At 33.1% G+C, this 22,379-nt stretch overlaps 1 protein-coding gene across 2 annotated transcripts in view; it reads left to right on the top strand.

The window, feature by feature from the left end:
• SI (sucrase-isomaltase) overlaps positions 1–22,379 on the top strand; it is a 176,541-nt gene that overhangs the window by 65,465 nt on the left and 88,697 nt on the right. For both annotated transcript variants that reach the window (XM_040480663.1, XM_040480662.1), the window contains 10 exons: positions 5,157–5,274; positions 5,576–5,685; positions 6,862–7,013; positions 8,435–8,606; positions 10,256–10,355; positions 11,227–11,339; positions 13,744–13,869; positions 14,445–14,576; positions 14,664–14,783; positions 16,515–16,628. In XM_040480663.1, coding sequence (XP_040336597.1) covers positions 5,157–5,274; positions 5,576–5,685; positions 6,862–7,013; positions 8,435–8,606; positions 10,256–10,355; positions 11,227–11,339; positions 13,744–13,869; positions 14,445–14,576; positions 14,664–14,783; positions 16,515–16,628 — 1,257 coding nt within the window. The remainder of the gene's footprint in view (positions 1–5,156; positions 5,275–5,575; positions 5,686–6,861; positions 7,014–8,434; positions 8,607–10,255; positions 10,356–11,226; positions 11,340–13,743; positions 13,870–14,444; positions 14,577–14,663; positions 14,784–16,514; positions 16,629–22,379) is intronic.

Here is a 22,379-nt window from a genome sequence, read left to right as displayed (position 1 = left end):
CATCACAAGCAGATTAAGTAAATGAACTATAAATTTTTCTATTAGCCTTAACCTAAGCTACCTCATAGTTACCACATAATTTTTTAATATTTGCTATGAAAAGTAGCAAAGGATGAGATTTTTCTTAGGACAGTATTAAGAACAGCTAGTCTTTATAGTTTACCTAATGATAATAGAGCTGGATAAATAGTGTTTACTGTGACACACTAAGATAATTGGCCAGATATTCTCTTTAGGTGTATTCTTCTTAGGGAACAATTGAAGCTTAACATGGAATTCTATTAGGGACAATAGGGGCTGCTAAGATCTTAAAGGGAAATGACATTAATTATTTTATTTTATTTATTTAGTTTGAAGGCTGTATTTACTTATAATTTATTATTTAATTATTATATGTTAAGTTTTTAGTTAAATTCTAGTTACTTAACACACAGTGTAATATTGGTTTCCGGAGTAGATTTTGCTGATTCATCACTTACATATAACATCCAGTGCTCCAGGGAAACAATATTTAAAAGCTAATTGTTTAAGGTTTTGATGGCTACTATTAGTTTTTACTGTCAGCCTGTAAGGTTGCTAAAGAGTGTTTTCAATGTGAAACAAATTAAACTTACGAATTTAACAAATTTCAGCTAACAAGTATTTGTCATTTAAGAAAAGAAGGTGAACTTATTTTAACAGCAGCTATAATTCTACCCAGAATGTATTAATCAGCCTGGGCTTCTATAATAAAATGCCAGGCTGAGTGGCTTAAATAATAGACATTTACTTTCTGTTCTGGAGACTAGAAGTCATGATGCTACCAGCGTTGGTTTCTAGCGAGACATCTCATCCTGCTTTGTAGACAGCTGGATTCTTGTATCTTCATTTGGTCTTTCCTTTGTGCATGCACAGAAGGAGAGAGAGAGTTTATATGTGACCATGCTCTGGCATCTCTTCCTCTTTTTATGAGAGCACCAATCCTTTCAGATTTGCATCCCAGCTTTATGTCTTCATTTAACCTTAATTACCTCCTTGAAGGCCCTATCTCCAAATACAGTCATATAAGGGGTCAGGGATTAAGGCTTCCTACCTAAGAATTGTTGGGGGACACAGTTCAGTCCATAAAACAATCAATTGCTGTAACTATAATAATAACAATATTATTACATGTAGTTCTATATGTATACTAACACACATATAATAAAAATAAGAAAAAAACAAATTTATTGTATTTTCATCCACCAAAGTTAATGACTATTGATGGGTATTTAATGTGTTTTAATTTTTTGCTTTTTCCAATTAAGAAAAAAGAAAATTGAAATTCACTCCTATGTGGAATTTGAGAAACAAAACAAATGAGCAAAGGGGAAAAAGAGAGAGAGGCAAACCAAGAAACAGATAATCTTAACTATAGAGAACAAACTGCTGGTTACAAGAGGGGAGGTGTGTGTGGGGGGGGGGGGCTTAAATAGGTGATGGGGATTAAGGAGGGTACTTGTGATAAGCCCCAGGTATTTTATGGAAGTGTGGACTATGTTGTACACCTGAAACTAATACTCTGCGTTATGTTAACTAACTGGATTTTATTTATTTTTTATCAAGTTTATTTGTTTTGAGAAGAGAGAGAGAGAGAGAGAGAGAATGAGCAGGGATGGAACAGAGAAGGGGAGAGAGAGAATCCCAAACAGGCTCCACACTGTCAGTGCAAAGCCAGTCATGTGGCTTAGTCCTATGAAACAGGAGATCATGACCTGAGCTGAAATCGAGAGTTGGACACTCAACTGACTGAGACACCCAAGCACCCCTGTCTCATAGAGTTCTTGAAGGGACTAAACATGTAATGCACTGAAAGTACTCAAATATTAGACATTATTATGAGCACCTGTTCCTTCCCAGCGGCTGTCCTAAGCAGCTAGCTCACTTAAACAGGAACAAGTCTTCATGGGATCATTCACTATTGTGTTCTTGCCTCATCTGTTTCTCCTGAGCAAAAGGAATGATACTGCAAATATCCAGTTACTTTCACGTCATTAACAATTCTGGAAGGGGTTCTTTAAAAAAAATTTTTAATGTTTATTTATTTTTGAGAGAGACAGAGCGTGCAAGCAGGGGAGGGCGGGGACGGGGCACAGAATCTGAAGCAGGCTCCAGGCTCTGAGCTGTCAGCACAGAGCCCAACTTGGGGCTCAAACTCATGAACCATGAGATCGTGACCTGAGCCGAAGTCGGACGCTTTAAGTGAGCCACCCAGGCGCCTGGAAGGGGTTCTTTTAACTCAAGAGTTTACAAAGATATCAGAAGTGACTAATTGAGAATAACTGAGCTCACATCATAAAATTAATTATATATAGATTATTAAGCCTAACTGGAATTTAAATAAAAACAAGAAGTAGCTTTTTAAACACTATTACAATAATAGGGGGAAATGCCTGTAATCTTGAAAAATAGGCAGAATGACTAAACATAAATAATAATTATCAAAATCTCTAAAGATAAACAAAAATTATCCATATTTTAAAAACAATGAGGATTGGGGCGCCTGGATGGCCCAGTCGGTTGAGTGTCCGACTTCAGCTCAGGTCATGATCTCACAGCTCGTGAGTTCAAGCCCCGCGTCGGGCTCTGTGCTGACAGCTCGGGGCCTGGAGCCTGCTTCGGATTCTGTGTCTCCCTCTCTCTCTGCCCCTAACCCACTCACATTCTGTCTCTGTCTCTCTCAAAAATAAATAAACATTAAAAAAGCTTTTTTAAAATAATGAGGATATACAGTTTTGAACTAGTATTTTGCTGTGTATATGTAGTGGTATGAATGATGTGTCCTCTACAAATTCATGTCTACTTGGAGCCTTATAATATGACTTTATTTGAGCCTAGTGGCTCAGTCAGTTAAGCATCCAACTCTTGATTTTGGCTCAGCTCATGATTTTGTGATTCATGGGATCAAGCCCTGCATCAGGCTCTGCATGGACAGCACATAGCCTGCTTGGGATTCCCTCTCTTCTCTATCTCTGCCCCTCCTCCCACTCTCTGTCTCTGTCCCTCTCTTTCTCAAAATAAACATTACTTGGAAATAAGATCTTTGCAGATGTAATTATATGCTAAATGAAATCTTGCGATTTGGGTGGGTCTTAAATCCAATGACTGGTGTCCCTTCAAGAGAAGGGGATGACATACAGAGAACCACAGGGAAGAAGGCAGTGTGAAGATGGAAGTACAGATTTGAGTATGGTGTCTTCAAATCAAAAAATGCCGACTTTCCAGGAGCCATCAGAAGCTATGACTAGACAAGGAAGCAGTCTTTCCTAGAGCCTTGGACAGAGCATGATTCTGCTAGCACCTTGAAGTAGGACTTCTAGATTCCAGAACTGTGAGAGAATAAATTTCTGTACATTCAGACAATCCTATTAGAACAGCCCTAGGACCCAAATATAGTATGTTTGGAAGAACTTCATGTAACTCCATTTTACTATATTTTTTTTTGTTTTAGCAAAATGTGATTATAGTTTGCTTATTTATATTTTCTTAACAGCTTTACACCTTCCCAAATCCATTTCTCTATGTTTAGTTCTACCTCTCAGTTTTGTACCAACATTTAAAGAGCTTTTTGTAAAGATTACCATAAATGACAATTTTTTGTGTGTGTAATTATCTCTTTCTATTGCTGGGAGTACTTCTATAAGTTCTATAACTAGAGGGAAAATTACCTGATCAGAAGTCACACATACTTTAGATTTTGATAGGTAATGAACCCCTAAAATATCAGGTCAAATTGTACTTCCATTTTCAATGTACATGTATGTATGTTTGTACTTGTGTGTGTGCATGTGTATGTGTATCTGAAGCCAGTTTAATTTGATGTTAAAGTAGGAGATAAGTTAATATGTCAGCCTCTGAAAGAGTAGCTTTAAACTATTTTCAAGACAAATAGGCAAGAAAAAAAACACACAGATGCTCAAATTATGAAAGTGTGTAACACTATTAAATTTAAATATTAAGTAGATTTTTAATTATACCAATGTTAACACACAGAATTACCATGTGCCTCAACTTTTTACATAAGCATATATAGTTTTTTCCACTTCACGTAATCTTTCCATACAGATCATAAAACTACTCAGGAGCTCAGTGTTTTGCTTTATTCTTTGGATATAATGGCTACAACTAGTTACAACCTGGCACATAAATTAGTTTAATTATTTACTTAAAATATTAAACTAACAAGTGGCTGGAAATAACTGCCTTAAACATGTTATGTAGGCTTGAATTCAGGGCCATGTCTTCATCTTTATACACTCACTTGTAGCTTGATACATAATTGATAGTCAAAAATATTTCAGTTCTTCTGTATTGACTATGTGACAACAGAATACATTATAATTACTCATAGGGCAGACTTTTAAAAAAACATAGGCTTAGTAGTAGTAGATCTTGGAATCTAGGATTGTGATACCTTCAGCTTTGTTCTTTCTCAAGATTACTTTGGCTACTTGGTGTCTTTTGTGGTACCATCCGAATTTTAGTATTATTTGTTCTGGTTCTGTGAAAGATGTTGTTGGTATTTTGATAGAGATTATATTCAAATTGTAGATTGCTTTGAGCAGTATATTCAAATAAAAAAATTAAAATCAAAGACATAAAGAAAAACATAAGTTTACAATAATGTGCACAGATATGTAAATTTGATAAATCACAACTCAGAGTATCAATTTCTGATAGGGTGTAATTAATTCACATTATCAAATATTTATATTTCTGCTAAGTGAAAGGAACAAGAGAATAGATGATTTTGTTTAATTTTTTTAATGTTTACTTAGTTTTGAGAGAGAGAGACAGAGACAGAACATGATGAGCAGGGAAGGGGCAGAGAGAGAGGGAGACACAGAATCTGAAACAGGGTTCAGGCTCTGAGCTGCCAGCACAGAGCCCAACGCGGGGCTTGACCTTAGAACTGTGGGATCATGATCTGAGCTGAAATCTGATGCTTAACCAAGTGAGCCACCCAGGTGCCCTGAGAATACATGCTCTTTTAACACACGGTATTCTTGAAGAAATAAGCTTGTTTTCCAGGCATTTAATTCAAACATTTATTGGAATGGATGTTTAAAAACTAGGTATTAACACATGATAACAGTACTAATCATATGATATGATTCCTTTTATAAATGTTTTAACAGGCAGTTTGCTCAGAAAGAGGCTGCTGCTGGAAGCCATGGAATGACTCTCTTATTCCTTGGTGCTTCTTCGCAGATAATCATGGCTATAATGTTGAGAGAATGATAACAACAAGTATTGGTGAGAAATGTTCCATCATGGTGATCCAATATAATATATTTTAATTGGAAAACAAAAAATATATTTTAAATTTTTCTTTGGGAAAATATCTTAAATAGAATCAAGTGGGAAATTTGTATGCAAGAATGTTAAAATATGTTAGATCAAGGATTTTATTTTTGCAAGATTGTATCTTCCAAATAATAAAAGAAGTCATTATTTGTAATAAAGGAAATATAATTATAAAAATATTAAAAATATTTAATAATTATTACTCTTTATAAATAAAATCACTCGCACCAACTTCTTTTCTTCCTTTAAGGGCTTGAAGCCAAATTAAACAGGAAACCTTCACCTACGCTCTTTGGAAATGACATTACTAGTGTTCTTATCACAACTCAAAATCAGACACCCAATCGTTTCCGATTTAAGGTTTGTTTTTTGATATTTATAAAGAGGAATTAATCATAAAAGGAAGTTATGAGCACATTCTTCATCTTACCAAGACATTTTCTCTCTTAAGAAATACTTATTCCAAAGCAAAGGACTAATTGGACTAGTTATTTCAGTTCTCTGAGCCTGTTTACTGAAATGTATCATAAGAATAGTTTCTCTGGCAGTCCTTTTTGAAAAATTTCATAATACAGTCAATTTAAAATATTGGATACAAAAGCATAAGAGACTGTTGAGAACTGAGAACAAACTAAGGGTTGATGGGGGGTGGGAGGGAGGAGAGGGTGGGTGATGGGTATTGAGGAGGGCACCTTTTGGGATGAACACTGGGTGTTGTATGGAAACCAATTTGACAATAAATTTCATATATAAAAATAAATAAATAAATAAATAAATAAATAAAATAAAAAATATAAAATATTGGATACAGTGTCTTGAGAAGAGTAAACACTCAATAAACTTTAGCAGTTTTTATTACTTCAACCATAGACTATGATGAAGGATTAGTTTAAAATTTAATTTGAGAAACATGTTAATTGTGGTGTATACATGTGACTTATACTTACTAGTTCTTTTTACAGGTATCCCTATTATTCATGATTTTAAAGAAACTAATTCCTATTATTTTGTAAGTGAGTAGTTTACTTGAATTTTGGATCTTTTGGATTTGGAAATGAAAACAACACCATATTCTTTGTACACTACTTTTTCAGCAATTTCACAAGAATTAAGTATTTTTTTTAACCAAATATAAAATTCTTCATGGGATTTCTAAGGAGATGAATACTAAAAAGCAATAAGAATAATTAAATTCACAAATATACAGTATTCAAGAATCAATATTTAGTAATACTATCATTAATATATATTAATATATTAATATTATATAATTAATATATATTTTTAACAGCCAAAAATATTTTTATTATATACGGTACTTTTATGACCAATTCTATATTCCTTAACAATGTATACAATTTGTGCATAACCATACAACAACGTTAGAATTAAGTTTATGGCCAGATTAATAGTTCCTCTATTAAGTTACTAAATTTAGTATTTTTTATTCAAAACTTGCATTTGATACTTAATTTTGAATTGGAAGATGAAATAATGGTTTTGAATCAAATGATGCTAATTGTTTAATCTTTACAGATAACTGATCCAAATAATAGAAGGTATGAAGTTCCTCATCAGTTTGTAAAAGAATTTACTGGTACCACAGCTTCTAACACATTGTATGACGTGCAGGTTGTAGAAAATCCATTTAGCATCAAAGTTATTAGAAAAAGCAATAATAGAATTTTGTAAGTATCTTATTTTACATTTCTCTAAGGTTAAATAACCAGTCAATTGTATTCTGTTATAGAATTAGGAAAAGTTTAATTTTAAGGCATTTTCAGAAAGAATAAATTTCCTCCCAAATGGGTGGATGTGCATCCTTGTAAAGACTATAATGTAAAGCAGTTTTATTTCCTGTGGATGAAAGTTACAAAGGTGAATGAAAATGTACAAACTAGGGCCAATCAAAGATGAAGATAAAGAGCATCACCAAAAAGCATTTTAGCTTTCCCTGTATTTTTGCATAGCTAGAACTCCTGTTTTGTCCTTTCCCCATTGTTTATCATATTCTGTTGCCAATTTGTAGAATCAAATAGTTATTCAGAAGGGGGCTAATTCCCATAGTCATATTAAAGGACTTCATATATATATATATATATATATATATATATATATATATATATGAAAAAATACATATGTGTGAAATAATGTGTATGAAAATGTATATACTTAATTAAATATTGCCTGAATGCTTTCATTATGAATGAATTTGGGGGGATATTTGCAGCAAGGGATTTAGCAATTTTTGAGATACCTCACATCTCTAAGAAGGTTAATTGAGCAGGGTGCCTGGGTGGCTCAGTTAAGCTCTGACTTTGCCTCAGGTCACCATCTCACAGTTCGTGAGTTCGAGCACCACATCGGGCTTTCTGCTGTCAGTGCAGAGCCTGCTTTGGATCCTCTGTCTTCCTCTTTGTCTCTGCCCCTCACCCTCTCTCTCTCTCTCTCTCTCACACACAAAAATAAAATAAACATTAAATTAAAAAGGTTAACTGAGCAATTGTCAAGATTAAATCTCAGCAGTTACTTTCCTTAAATATATTTTAATGATTTGCAATTGACACAATGATTGTTAATTGTCACAAAAGTATTAAATGCATTTAACATTTCTTGTAGGATATATTTGATATGAATCAAACATACAATCTTCTTAATTTTGGAAAAATTATTTTGAACCTAACTTTAATATATGTGTTAGAGGTGTGAAAGCTAGTTTAGTACTATATTTTAAAATAGTGTCTCTGGAGCAAGGCAGAACTGGGTTTGAAATCTGGCTTTGCTAGTTACAAGTTTGTCACCTTAGAACACAGGACATAATTTTCCCAATTTGTGTTATTTGTAGAATGGAACTGATACTGGTAGTTACACTTCAAGTTTGTGATGATTAAAGGAGAGGATGTATATGGAGAATCATATTGGTGGTGATGAAGCAAATTGTGTTGATGGAATTAACAAATTCTGTTTATGGTATAATTCATATATTCCTAAGAAGTGATCACAGCTAAAGATTGACATATTTAAAGTGAAATATTCAGCATGGTAACATAGATCCTTATTTGGTAGAACATTTTATTTGTTTCTAGATCATATTTATTTTATTGTACAGGTTTGACACCAGCATTGGTCCTTTGGTGTACTCTGACCAGTATTTACAGATTTCAACCAGACTTTCCAGTGAATATATTTATGGCATTGGGGAACATATTCATAAGAGATTTCGTCACGATTTAAACTGGAAAACATGGCCAATTTTTACCCGGGATCAGCTTCCCGGTGACGTAAGGAACTCTTTTTTTTTTTTTTATGTAAATAAAATCATTATATTGGAGCAGGTGATAATGTTACCCTATTTGAAGCCATCATTTATTGTATGTCAGTGATACCTAATACAGGAGCTTGTTTACTTCAGGGGTGATGATTTGTAGTAGTCTCAAATTAACTCAAAAAGTAACCAACAGATTTTAGTTCAAATAGGTATATCTATTTTATGAATATTTTCTTTTGATTTGATTTTTGTATTCTATCATTCCCTTTTCAGTCATTCTTATGCTTAAACCAATACATGGCTAGTCACTGAGCTAGAATAATTCTAACACTTACTGTGTTCTCTATCACTTTGTATGATATGGTGTCTGCCTATTTATTGGACATCATATTGTACATCTATGTCTGCATCTTCCCCTTCCATAACATATGATAATCTTATATAAGTTTATATATTTGCACAGAGGGTTTGTTCCCTTTTTAAATACTGCAACTTGAGGTCTTATCATTTGTACAATAAGTCACTGAGAGATAATTTGAACTTTAATCCCATAAGAACTTCTCCCAAACTCCCCCGTGCAGAATTAGTCTTTATTTCTAACCTTTTGTTCATATTTTAGTATGACAGTCACTACAGGTTAGTCTTTGTGTATATATTTGTATATAATTCTAAAATGAGATTCTTTAGAGCAAAGACCATATTATTAAAAAATTATTTTTAGGGGTGCCTGGGTGACTCAGTCATTTAAGCATTTGACTTCGGCTGAGGTCGTGATTTCATGGCTTGTGTGTTCAAGCCCCTCATCAGGCTCTGTGCTGATAGCTCAGAGCCTGGAGCCTACTTCAGATTTTGTGTCTCCTTCTCTCTCTGCCCCTCACTCCCACCTCTCTCTCTCTCTCTCTCTCTCTCTCTCTCTCAAAAATTAAATAAACATAAAAAAATTAATATTTTTAATTGATTCATGGTTGCTTTGAGTCAATTGTTAGTGACTTTTAAAATGCCAGTGCTATTTCATTCCCAAAAATGAATAAATGGTGGTTGCTTTAAAGAGCCTCATTTGGTACAGAACTACTACTAATAAAGATTCTACCGGTCTGTTTTTATAGCATCACTATCTGTAATGAACACCTAATAAACACCAGGCTATTTTCCATTCATTCTTTTCTTGGAACTTCCATATCCTATCAGCCAGGAATTCTTTTTTCTTTTGCCTTATAAGTGTATTCCCAATTGTTCTCAGCTATTTCATGTACTCCTTGGTTTATAGCAAATGTAGTGGGGAAGTTCTATAAGGTTGGACGTCATCTTGGAATTCCCTGTCCTGCCTTGGACATAACATGGGCCATAATGAATAAAAGTGCCATTTTCTTAACATGAATGGCTAATTAAAACTCAATCAGATAAAACATAAAGGAAAGTTAAGTAATCTAGTCATAGTATAATGAATATATTATGTTACATATTTTATATAGTAACATATTAATAAGCAAAATAGGTTAATTTTTTGCCACAGTGTTTCATATGGTATGTATAGTAATTAGTATAGAAGTATGAGGAGTAAATTACAGAAACTAATTGGAATATATAAAGGCCATGTTAAATATATAATCTTTTTTACTTTAAATATACTTTAAAATTAATGTTCAAATTTTTGCCTTACAGAATAATAATAATTTATATGGTCATCAGACATTCTTCATGTGCATTGAAGATACTTCTGGAAAGTCATTTGGTGTTTTCTTAATGAACAGCAATGCAATGGGTAAGAGTAATTTATCTGGTAATATATTTAAATGAGATATAACTTGAAATGTTTGAACTGTTCTCTTTATTCCAATCATAGATAATGTATGTCAGAGTAAACTCTATTGGTAATGATTTAGTATATGAAATTATTACAAGCAGAGTTTGTAGTGAGTAAGACAATGGAATTTTACTTATAAGTGTGTCTATTTTACGGAGAGTATACTATGTTATTATAGTCAGGCACTTTCTTCAGAGCTTTCACAGCAATAGTGAAACACATCCATGGAAAGGAATATTCCCATTCCCACAGCCTCACTTGTTAAGATAGTTTATCATAATTCAAGTAATGCAGAATGTTTTTTTTAAATGTTGTGAGTGTAATACCAATGTATAACATATGAATTAATGATAATAAAAAGTTCCAAAATTCAACAGTGTCCCAGCGAGAACAGTATATTAAAATGGTTATCCAGGCAATTATTGTCTATGTAGAGAAAAAAAATTCTGTAGTTTTTTCTTAAAAATTAATGTCAGAATATGATCTTTTAGAGAATCTTCAATTAACACAACTAATTGAAATGCAATTTCAGAAAACAAATTGTTTTTATAAAAGGACTGATTACCTGGCTATGCAGTTTCCAGGGAGAGATTCTGCCAACATCTGTAGAAGGAAACAGCTGTGATTTCCTATCATAAACCTCATAGATGGTGGCGTTCTACTTTTCTCGTATATTCTTCCTATCTTTAGTATCTTATTTTACCTTAGTTATTTAAAAACAGTGCAAAAATGTATGGTTAATATGAAGTACTTAAAATAGACACTGCGGTTATTTTATCACTGTGTATATTTTTACTAGTTATATATGTTTCTCCAATTTAATTTGTAGAAATTTTCATCCAGCCTACTCCAATAGTAACTTACAGAGTTATTGGCGGAATTCTGGACTTTTACATCTTTCTAGGAGATACACCAGAACAAGTAGTTCAACAGTATCAAGAGGTATGTTTTACATCTATTTTAATAAATTAATTTCTACTATACTTTTCTTTCAACCATCATGTCTAATTTTATTTAAGATATCTGGGCCTCTTAGCTAAATATATTTTTAAATCTTACCATTTTCAGGTATGAGTAGTGGTTTTTGTTTTTGTCTTTCCTATACAATGATGACCATGTATATTTATATGTCTATATTTCTTATATCAAATTATTTATTGGTTCTAGGCAGCTGAATTCAGGAGTAGGATTTTTTTGAAATGTTGCATATTAAATCTTTACTTGGGGCGCCTGGGTGGCTCAGTCGGTTAAGCGTCCGACTTCAGCCAGGTCACGATCTCGCGGTCCGTGAGTTCGAGCCCCGCGTCGGGCTCTGGGCTGATGGCTCAGAGCCTGGAGCCTGTTTCCGATTCTGTGTCTCCCTCTCTCTCTGCCCCTCGCCCGTTCATGCTCTGTCTCTCTCTGTCCCAAAAATAAATAAACGTTGGAAAAAAAAAAATTAAAAAATAAATAAATAAATAAATAAATAAATCTTTACTTATTCATGACCTACTTTGGTAGGATAAAGCCGAGGAAAGTATTTTCTACTCAAGGCTGAGGATATGCAAGGGTGTGTAGGTCATACACCCCTTTGATAAAAATCCTAGAGGCAAATGAGTTATAAGGAAGACTAGTAAAACTTGCTGTTAATGCATAGTAGGTAAACTCCAGGAAAATTGTCTCTGATGTTCAGGCTTAGAACAGAAGATTTTGAAACATAGTGTGAAGTCTTAGGTCATCTGTCCAAGCAACTCTTGCTTCCCTATTAAATAATGTCTTCATGTACCTAAGTCCAAGGTGTGTCTTAGAGAGACAAGGAATCCAGGGGTACCCTGAGTCTACTTCTAAAATATAATTCTGTATTTCTTTTATATAATTCTTTTATATAGTTGTTCTCCTGTGACTGTTGGTACATAATTCTTGGTGTTAGTATGGAAAAATAAATTGTTTTTATTGGCCTAAGATTTATAGATTATGTCTTTTTAAAATTTTGTTTTATTGATTTGTATTTTGATATACATTTCCCATTTGCTAAAATGATCTTAAAGGAGAAGTAATTACTATCAAAAACTTTTCTTTAATTAGGATCCAAATGTCTGATATGAGAGTAGGTAGAGTTTTACACAATTAAATAATTTACAGTGTCTAACAATTCCCAAATTGCTATTGATAAATATGAACTTCAGAAAAGGATACAAAATTTACAATCTATAATACTAAATTATAATTACAATGTTAGGCTGGCCTTTATACAACTTTGCATATGGTTACCACACCACCAAAACTGTGGATAGCACATTTTTTAAAAAGAATTTGACATTGGATTTGTGAAATACCAGCTAGGATTGTTGTCTGTTACATGCTGAGTACAGTCTGTGGTCAGCAGGAATTGAGTCTGAGTTATGCATGGCGTATGAATGCAGCATACATTTAGTATAGTAGTGCACTTGCTTTAAATCATTTTATGGGCAGTCTTCCAAAGGCGTGTATTTAAGCAATAAGATACAATAGTTGTGTAGAATGTAATATAGTTAATCAGTGCATTTAAATGAGGTACAAGCTATGTAGAGAGTAGGCAAAAGAAACTTTATTGTTTGAAGAAAAACAATTTTTTTTACGGTCTCAATATGTTAAAATATAAAGCAATTCATTTGACTGGTGAATAGTTTTAAAAACAATGTTTCTGTATAGAGTGTAATATAAATAGTATGTGAGCTAATATAACATATAATAATATTTTACATACTTTTATGAAAAATTATGTTACATGTGTATACTACACACACAAAGAAATTTCAATTATATGTCCAAATCTATAATGAAATGTAGTGAAACATAAGATGTTTGTGACATGAGATGAAAAATGCTAACTTTTTCAATTTTTATACTATTTTATTTTTAAAATAAATTTAATGTTTAAATTGAATAGAATATATAACCCAATATAAGTAACTTAAAAATTGTTACATTGTAGCTTTTTATGCATATATGATAGAGAAATCATGGAATGTGTGTGTATGTGTATGCCAAAATTAAAAAAAAATCATTATGCCAAAAAGGTTATTATACTATACTATACTGTACTATAACTTAACACTCAGTTTCAGTTAAAACTATTTACTATTACTTACACTTGGATTTCCACGTATTTCCAAAGTCATGTCCTCTTGTTGTGACGACACACTAATTTATAATAAAATTCTAACATAAAATCCAGAACGCATTTTAGAATGCAGGTAACACTAATTCTTTGTTCAAAATATGTAATTTAAGTTAAATAAATATCAGAGATATTAGAATAATAAGCATATTAATAATAATTTTAATGTTCTTTATTGAAATTAATCAAATATCCATTTACTTCAAGCTTGTTGGACGACCCGCAATGCCAGTATATTGGAGTCTTGGATTCCAGCTGAGTCGCTGGAATTATAAGTCACTTGATGTAGTGAAAGAAGTGGTAAAAAGAAATCGGGATGCTGGCATACCATTTGTAAGTGGGATGAAGGGTTTATGGGATTACATACCAAGTTAAATATTGTCACATAATAATAAATGTGATGGTCAGCATTACACATGATATTATACTATATAATATAAATGTGGATTATTAAGATGTGTTTTAATGTTAAAGTATATTTTAAATCTATACACAAGGCCAGGTATACTTGAGATTTTAAGAACTAATTATTATTTATACTAGAATAATGTTTAACTGTGAACATCATATTCAGTTTTTTAAAATAGATTATTTTTACTGCCTATATACTTTTTAACATATTTTATGTAGCATATAGGCTTTGTTTTCTATACAGTGATTCCTGATATAAAATATAGTACTTATTCAGTGATCATCACTGAAAAAAATGTGAATAATCACTTAATGTTTTTGTATTTTAGAATTAGAAAAATTAGTTTATAAACTATTTCATGGTTTTTAGTAAAATAAAAGAGATCTAAGTTCATTTACCTTTTAATCATTATATTTATAAAGCATTGGGCTTAAAGGTTGAAGTGATTAGAGTCCTTTCACTACTATTTATTGAAATATACTCTACTAATTTTCAGGATACACAGGTCACTGATATTGACTATATGGAAGCAAAGAAAGACTTTACTTATGATAAAGTTGCATTTAAAGGCCTCCCTGAATTTGTTCAAGATTTGCACGACCATGGACAGAAATATGTCATCATCTTGGTAATGACATTATGTATTAATATGTTTTTAGTATTTACTTATTTGTAACTTAATATATTTTCTATAGTTTCTTCTTTCTATTATTAGGATCCCGCAATTTCCATAGATAAGCTAAGCAATGGAATGGCATATGCCACCTATGAGAGGGGAAATGCAAAACATGTGTGGGTAAATGATTCAGATGGGACTACAGCAATTATTGGCGAGGTAAATTCTGATATTCATTAAAGTTGTGTTGCTTAGATTTTCTGTTGTGTAATGACAGTTTTCATAAGTGTGTGTGTGTGTGTGTGTGTGTGTGTGTATTTGCTTTCAAATATGGACTTGGTATTTTAATTGTGTAAAGAAATTTTAGAGAGGAAATATTTCAAAATTTCTATCTCTAAAACAGTTTTAGTAAGAAGACATAGATTTCAATGCTATACACAATTAAAACAAAACTAACTATAATTAGATTATTACAAAAATTCTGATATTTTGATGTAAAATAAATACTTTTATAAATTGAGTACTTTTGTGCTGGATACTAAATTTTATGATTTATATTTAATCCTCACAGTAAAATAATGAGATACATACCTATAATTAGAATTTTTACTTTATAGGTGAAAAAAGTGAATTTGAGATAGGTATAGTAACTTCCCTAATATCACAGAGCTAATAAAGAACAGAGTTATGAAAATGACTAGTTCCCAAATGCATAATCTTAACCAGAACACATATTCTTTTGAAGATAGCTTTCTAAGACATATCAAAAACTATAAAGTCTAGATACACTAACTTGGTAATTCCATTTCTGTAGTTTAGTCAAAGGAAATAAAGTAAGAGATAATGTCAGTGTATAAAAAACATGTATTATAGCATTATTTACTGTAATGAAGATATACTAGCCATCACTTTTTATTGAATTCATCAATATCAAAATTTCTGGTGAAAGTCTTATTCAAATAATTATGAGCTCCATCAGAAACAAAAGCTGAATTTCTTCCCATAATTCCTATTAATATCTCACAGAATATACCCTGTTAAACCTACTCCATTTGCTGTGAACAGATTGGATAGCCAATAGTCATATTTTTGGATATAAAACAGTATTATTTTTTTTCATTCATCTGAAACTGAATTTCTCTAGTCTGTCATTACTTTAAGTAATGAGCAGATAATTTGAAGAAGTATAAAAAGACAGCATAGTATGGGTAGTGTCTAATAGCCTGGACTCAGATATGTGATTGCTGTGTTTGAATTCCTTCTGTACCACTTATTAGCGGTGTGATCTTGAAAAATGTATTTAGTTTCTCTGTTTATCACTTCTTTCATCTGTAAAGTGGGTTTAATTATAGTGACTAACTCATCTGTAAAGCAGTGATTAAAAAAATACCCATCTTCTGTAGTTCTAGTGAAGATTAAATGAGCTAGTAATTATAAAAATGCTCAGAACATTACCCAGCACAAAACAAATGTCATATTCTCATTTGTTAAATAAATAATAAATACACAAGGAGTTTTTTTGCTTGAATTTCTTGGAAACAAATGCTTTTGGAAATTAAACCGTGTACCTTTTTTTTATTCAGACAATGAATACATTGTCTAGTTTTTATTTGTTTTTAACCTAACCCATTAGTATGCTAAGAAATAAATTTAGTTGCAAAATAGCAGTTTCATCCCATGTTCTTATATTTTTGCCTTCCTAAATGCCTTATGCTCTCTCTCTCTACTTTACTCTCATTATATGCATTTTATTTTATTTTTTAAAACATTTTAAAATAGGTCTAAGATTATTATACATATAAATGGTGCATAGATCACATAAACCTTAAGAAGTACAATATTATAACTTTAATGCTTTTTTACTATTCTTATCTACTCAATAACCTTGAGTTATCATTTATTTATTTTTCCTTTTATATATGTATATATATGAATGATCTATTCTTTTAGGTGTGGCCAGGATTAACAGTATACCCTGATTTTACTAATCCAAACTGCATAGATTGGTGGGCAGATGAATGCAGCATTTTCCATCAAGAAGTGAAATATGATGGACTTTGGATTGTAAGTAGCTATTTTAAATCACTAATTTTAGACAATTAGCATAGAATTATTTTTCTATAAATAATTATTATTATAATAAATAAATAAAATATATAAAATAATTATAAAGTTGACAAGGTAAATTTTGTAATCATTTGAACATGAAATTTAAAAATTTTATAATATTTTTCTAGAATGTATAAATTCATACCTGTCATGTTCCTGGGTTAGAAAAGAATCTTAAGTAAAAACTGCAAATTGCCAGTTTTCTTCTTCAGTGATACACTTTATAGAATAAATTCCATTTCTATCAGTAAGATGCCATATTTTTATGACTAACAATTTATGTTTGAAAACAGCAAGATTTGGAGGTAAGTAGTGCAATTTTAAAAACATTTATTACAGTCTACAGTATTCAAGCGATTGCAGCACTATGGATACATAACATATCACTAACCCTTAGAAACTTTCTTTTTTAAAAAAAAACTTTTTTTTTTTAATTTTTTTTAAGCTTATTTATTTTTGGGACAGAGAGAGACAGAGCATGAATGGGGGAGGGTCAGAGAGAGAAGGAGACACAGAATCTGAAACAGGCTCCAGGCTCCGAGCTGTCAGCACAGAGCCCGACGAGGGGCTCGAACTCACGGACCGCGAGATCATGACCTGAGCCGAAGTCGGACACTCAACCGACTGAGCCACCCCGGCGCCCCCCAAAAAAAGCTTTTTTTAAAAAAAACATATTTATTTATTTTGCTAGAGACAGAGTGAGAGTGCATGTATGCATGTGCATGTGCATGCGAGTGGTGGAGGGGCAAGGAGAGAGGGAGAGAGAGGATCCAAGTAAGCTCTGCCCCATCAGCACAGAGCCAGCCCTACGTGGGACTCAAACTCAGGAACCGTGAGATCATGACCTGAGTTGAAATCAACAGTTGGACGCTCAATCAACTGAGCCACCCAGGCACCCCTAGAAACTTTCTTTTTAGTAAATTATGGAATAAAACAAATCAAAATTGAAATAGGTTAAATGTTTTATTTCAAGATAAACAACAACAGCAACAACCAAAATCCTAGATTATTGGTAAAGCTATTAAAGGGAAATGCTAACGTTTGAAAATTTCTTTGGATGAAGTTTTGTATCTGTAGCTATTGATTACTTATTTCTGGGTTTACCATATAGAATGATTTAGTGTCTTTTGTTGTGGAAACTGCAACCATATTTGGTGAGTGAAACTACTTGGTGACCCCAGAATTCTATGTTCCAGGGGAAAAAAGAAGTCTAATAAACTTGAATACAGAGGAACATCAGAGATTTTGTTCAAAGTTATTACAACTGCACAGAATTTTAGAAGGAGATAATGGATGTCTTAGGGACATACATGTCTTTGTCTCTTGAGTTACACAATAACTCTACTTTCATGAAGTGCTCATTATTTATTCAGTGATTATTTAATCAATTACTTAGTTAAGTGTATATTTTGCACCATCAGTATATCAGGTATGTTGTGGAGAATACAAAGTGGAAGATTATGTTTTTAGCTGACAACATGGAACTGAGTTAGAGTTAGCATACTCTTCAGGATTCTTAAGAATAGAATGAAAATGGAGAGGCTTTAGTTATTGGACACAAAATTAGTGAGGTCACAATAATACCTAGCAGCCTATAGGAATAACAAAAAAATTTGCACTCCATTCTCGGTTTTGTTTTTATTTATTTATTTTTATTTTTTTTATAATTTTTTTTTCAAACGTTTATTTATTTTTGGGACAGAGAGAGACAGAGCATGAACGGGGGAGGGGCAGAGAGAGAGGGAGACACAGAATCGGAAACAGGCTCCAGGCGCTGAGCCATCAGCCCAGAGCCTGACGCGGGGCTCGAATTCACGGACCACGAGATCGTGACCTGGCTGAAGTCGACGCTTAACCGACTGCACCACCCAGGCGCCCCTTGGTTTTGTTTTTAATTCCAGCTCCAATTTCAGTTGTATTAGTTAAGTTAAAATGTTTGGGTTTTTGTTTCTGCTAATGAAATAATTTGAGTCCATTGGAGCACAGTTACAGTATAACTGATACTTTAGGAATAGTGAAAGAGAATCTGACTGTGCTGTAGAAAGAGGATACTTCATTTCCTATATCCATTGAACACAAATACAGTACCTGATTCAACTCCAAAGAGAGGGAGGGCAGGGAAGGGGAGGAACATCTGAGAGGGGTGGAGTTGTTCTCCTCCTAATACATAAGCATTTGACTGAGCTTAAAAAACAAAACAAAATGCAATATAATCAGTATGATTTCAAAGCTCACTAAACATCACTGAATTAATTTATATGATGTATAAGCAATGGTTATTCTGCTTCCAGCTTTTACTTGAATAACTATCAAATCCTACTGATAAAATTGTTTCCTTAATTCTTTCATTTTCTTCAGATTATTATGATAGAATGAATGTACAATAAAACAAAGTATTCTTATTTAACTGAAAACATTTTATTTTTTTGTCAAATTTAAAATTAGTGTCATCATTTCCTAGATTTATAATTTAAATGCCAAGCTAATGTTTTTGAATTTTAATTTTAAATATTAAAATCACTTTGGAAAACAATATGAGCATATTTTTCATTGAAAAATAGGTGTTTGTATATAGACATATAATATACTTGAATTATCTTTTTTGCAACATTCTTGAGATAATTTCCTAATACTTGAGAAATAAGAGAATAATGCATTTGGTTTAATAAAGACTGAAGCAGTAATTTCAAAATAAATGTACCCAGTCAGTATCTTTAAAAATCAAAGATCACTTCCACTTTCTCTGAACAAATATATATATTGTTGTGATCGTGTTGTTATTATGATTTCATTCTTAAAATCTAATAAGCAGAATTTTTCCATAAAAAAGCTCAACAATTTAATACATAGTTCTAGTAAACTTAAAATTCAGTGACAGACTTAAAATTCAGTGAATTATTTTTAGAATTCTTTGAAAAATGGGGCTATTTTTATGTAGACTTAGTTTATTTTTTTTATTTTTTTTAAATATTAAATCATTATTTTTATTAAATTTAGCTCATATATTACAATGAAATTATTGCATATTTAAAAGGGAAATTGATCTCACACTTAAATCATTACTTAATATGTTTTCAAATATTTAAATGTTTTTTTATACAGCCTCTCTCTATATATATATATTTTTTCTTGAGCCTTCTTTTTTTTTTAATTTTTTTTTATTTATATATGAAATTTATTGTCAAATTGGTTTCCATACAACACCCAGTGCTCATCCCAAAAGGTGCCCTCCTCAATACCCATCACCCACCCTCCCCTCCCTCCCACCCCCCATCAACCCTCAGTTTGTTCTCAGTTCTCAACAGTCTCTTATGCTTTGGCTCTCTCCCACTCTAACCTCTTTTTTTTTTTTTTTCCTTCCCCTCCCCCATGGGTTCCTGTTAAGTTTCTCAAGATCCACATAAGAGTGAAACATATGGTATCTGTCTTTCTCTGTATGGCTTATTTCACTTAGCATCACACTCTCCAGTTCCATCCACGTTGCTACAAAAGGCCATATTTCATTTTTTCTCATTGCCACATAGTATTCCATTGTGTATATAAACCACAATTTCTTTATCCATTCATCAGTTGATGGACATTTAGGCTCTTTCCATAATTTGGCTATTGTTGAGAGTGCTGCTATGAACATTGGGGTACAAGTGCCCCTATGCATCAGTACTCCTGTGTCCCTTGGATAAATTCCTAGCAGTGCTATTGCTGGGTCATAGGGTAGGTCTATTTTTAATTTTCTGAGGAACCTCCACACTGCTTTCCAGAGCGGCTGCACCAATTTGCATTCCCACCAACAGTGCAAGAGGGTTCCCGTTTCTCCACATCCTCGCCAGCATCTAGAGTCTCCTGATTTGTTCATTTTGGCCACTCTGACTGGCGTGAGGTGATACCTGAGTGTGGTTTTGATTTGTATTTCCCTGATAAGGAGTGACGCTGAACATCTTTTCATGTGCCTGTTGGCCATCCGGATGTCTTCTTTAGAGAAGTGTCTATTCATGTTTTCTGCCCATTTCTTCACTGGGTTATTTGCTTTTCGGGTGTGGAGTTTGGTGAGCTGTTTATAGATTTTGGATACTAGCCCTTTGTCCGATATGTCATTTGCAAATATCTTTTCCCATTCCGTTGGTTGCCTTTTAGTTTTGTTGGTTGTTTCCTTTGCTGTGCAGAAGCTTTTTATCTTCATAAGGTCCCAGTAATTCACTTTTGCTTTTAATTCCCTTGCCTTTGGGGATGTGTCGAGTAAGAGATTGCTACGGCTGAGGTCAGAGAGGTCTTTTCCTGCTTTCTCCTCTAGGGTTTTGATGGTTTCCTGTCTCACATTCAGGTCCTTGATCCATTTTGAGTTTATTTTTGTGAATGGTGTGAGAAAGTGGTCTAGTTTCAACCTTCTGCATGTTGCTGTCCAGTTCTCCCAGCACCATTTGTTAAAGAGACTGTCTTTTTTCCATTGGATGTTCTTTCCTGCTTTGTCAAAGATGAGTTGGCCATACGTTTGTGGGTCTAGTTCTGGGGTTTCTATTCTATTCCATTGGTCTATGTGTCTGTTTTTGTGCCAATACCATGCTGTCTTGATGATGACAGCTTTGTAGTAGAGGCTAAAGCCTGGGATTGTGATGCCTCCTGTTTTGGTCTTCTTCTTCAAAATTACTTTGGCTATTCGGGGCCTTTTGTGGTTCCATATGAATTTTAGGATTGCTTGTTCTAGTTTCGAGAAGAATGCTGGTGCAATTTTGATTGGGATTGCATTGAATGTGTAGATAGCTTTGGGTAGTATTGACATTTTGACAATATTTATTCTTCCAATCCATGAGCAGGGACTGTCTTTCCATTTCTTTATATCTTCTTCAATTACCTTCATAAGCTTTCTATAGTTTTCAGCATACAGATCCTTTACATCTTTGGTTGGATTTATTCCTAGGTATTTTATGCTTCTTGGTGCAATTGTGAATGGGATCAGTTTCTTTACTTGTCTTTCTGTTGCTTCATTGTTAGTGTATAAGAATGCAACTGATTTCTGTACATTGATTTTGTATCCTGCAACTTTGCTGAATTCATGTATCAGTTCTAGCAGACTTTTGGTGGAGTCTATCGGATTTTCCATGTATAATATGATGTCATCTGCAAAAAGCGAAAGCTTGACTTCATCTTTGCCAATTTGGATGCCTTTGATTTCCTTTTGTTGTCTGATTGCTGATGCTAGAACTTCCAGCACTATGTTAAACAACAGCGGTGAGAGTGGGCATCCCTGTCGTGTTCCTGATCTCAGGGAAAAAGCTCTCAGTTTTTCCCCGTTGAGGATGATGTTAGCTGTGGGCTTTTCATAAATGGCTTTTATGATCTTTAAGTATGTTCCTTCTATCCCGACTTTCTCAAGGGTTTTTATTAAGAAAGGGTGCTGGGGGGCGCCTGGGTGGTGCAGTCGGTTAAGTGTCCGACTTCAGCCACGTCACGATCTCGCGGTCCGTGAGTTCAAGCCCCGCGTCGGGCTCTGGGTTGATGGCTCGGAGCCTGGAGCCTGTTTCCGATTCTGTGTCTCCCTCTCTCTCTGCCCCTCCCCCGTTCATGCTCTGTCTCTCTCTGTCCTAAAAATAAAAAAAAAACGTTGAAAAATAAAAAAAAAAAAAAGAAAGGGTGCTGGATTTTGTCAAAGGCCTTTTCTGCATCGATTGACAGGATCATATGGTTTTTCTCTTTTTTTTTGTTAATGTGATA

This window comes from Herpailurus yagouaroundi, unplaced genomic scaffold (genome assembly GCF_014898765.1).
Source record: "Herpailurus yagouaroundi ecotype Mexico unplaced genomic scaffold, PumYag 159, whole genome shotgun sequence".
NCBI classification, from domain to species: domain Eukaryota; kingdom Metazoa; phylum Chordata; class Mammalia; order Carnivora; family Felidae; genus Herpailurus; species Herpailurus yagouaroundi.
The sequence above is the reverse complement of the archived record's forward strand: the minus strand, read 5'-3'. Positions and strand labels throughout refer to the sequence as shown.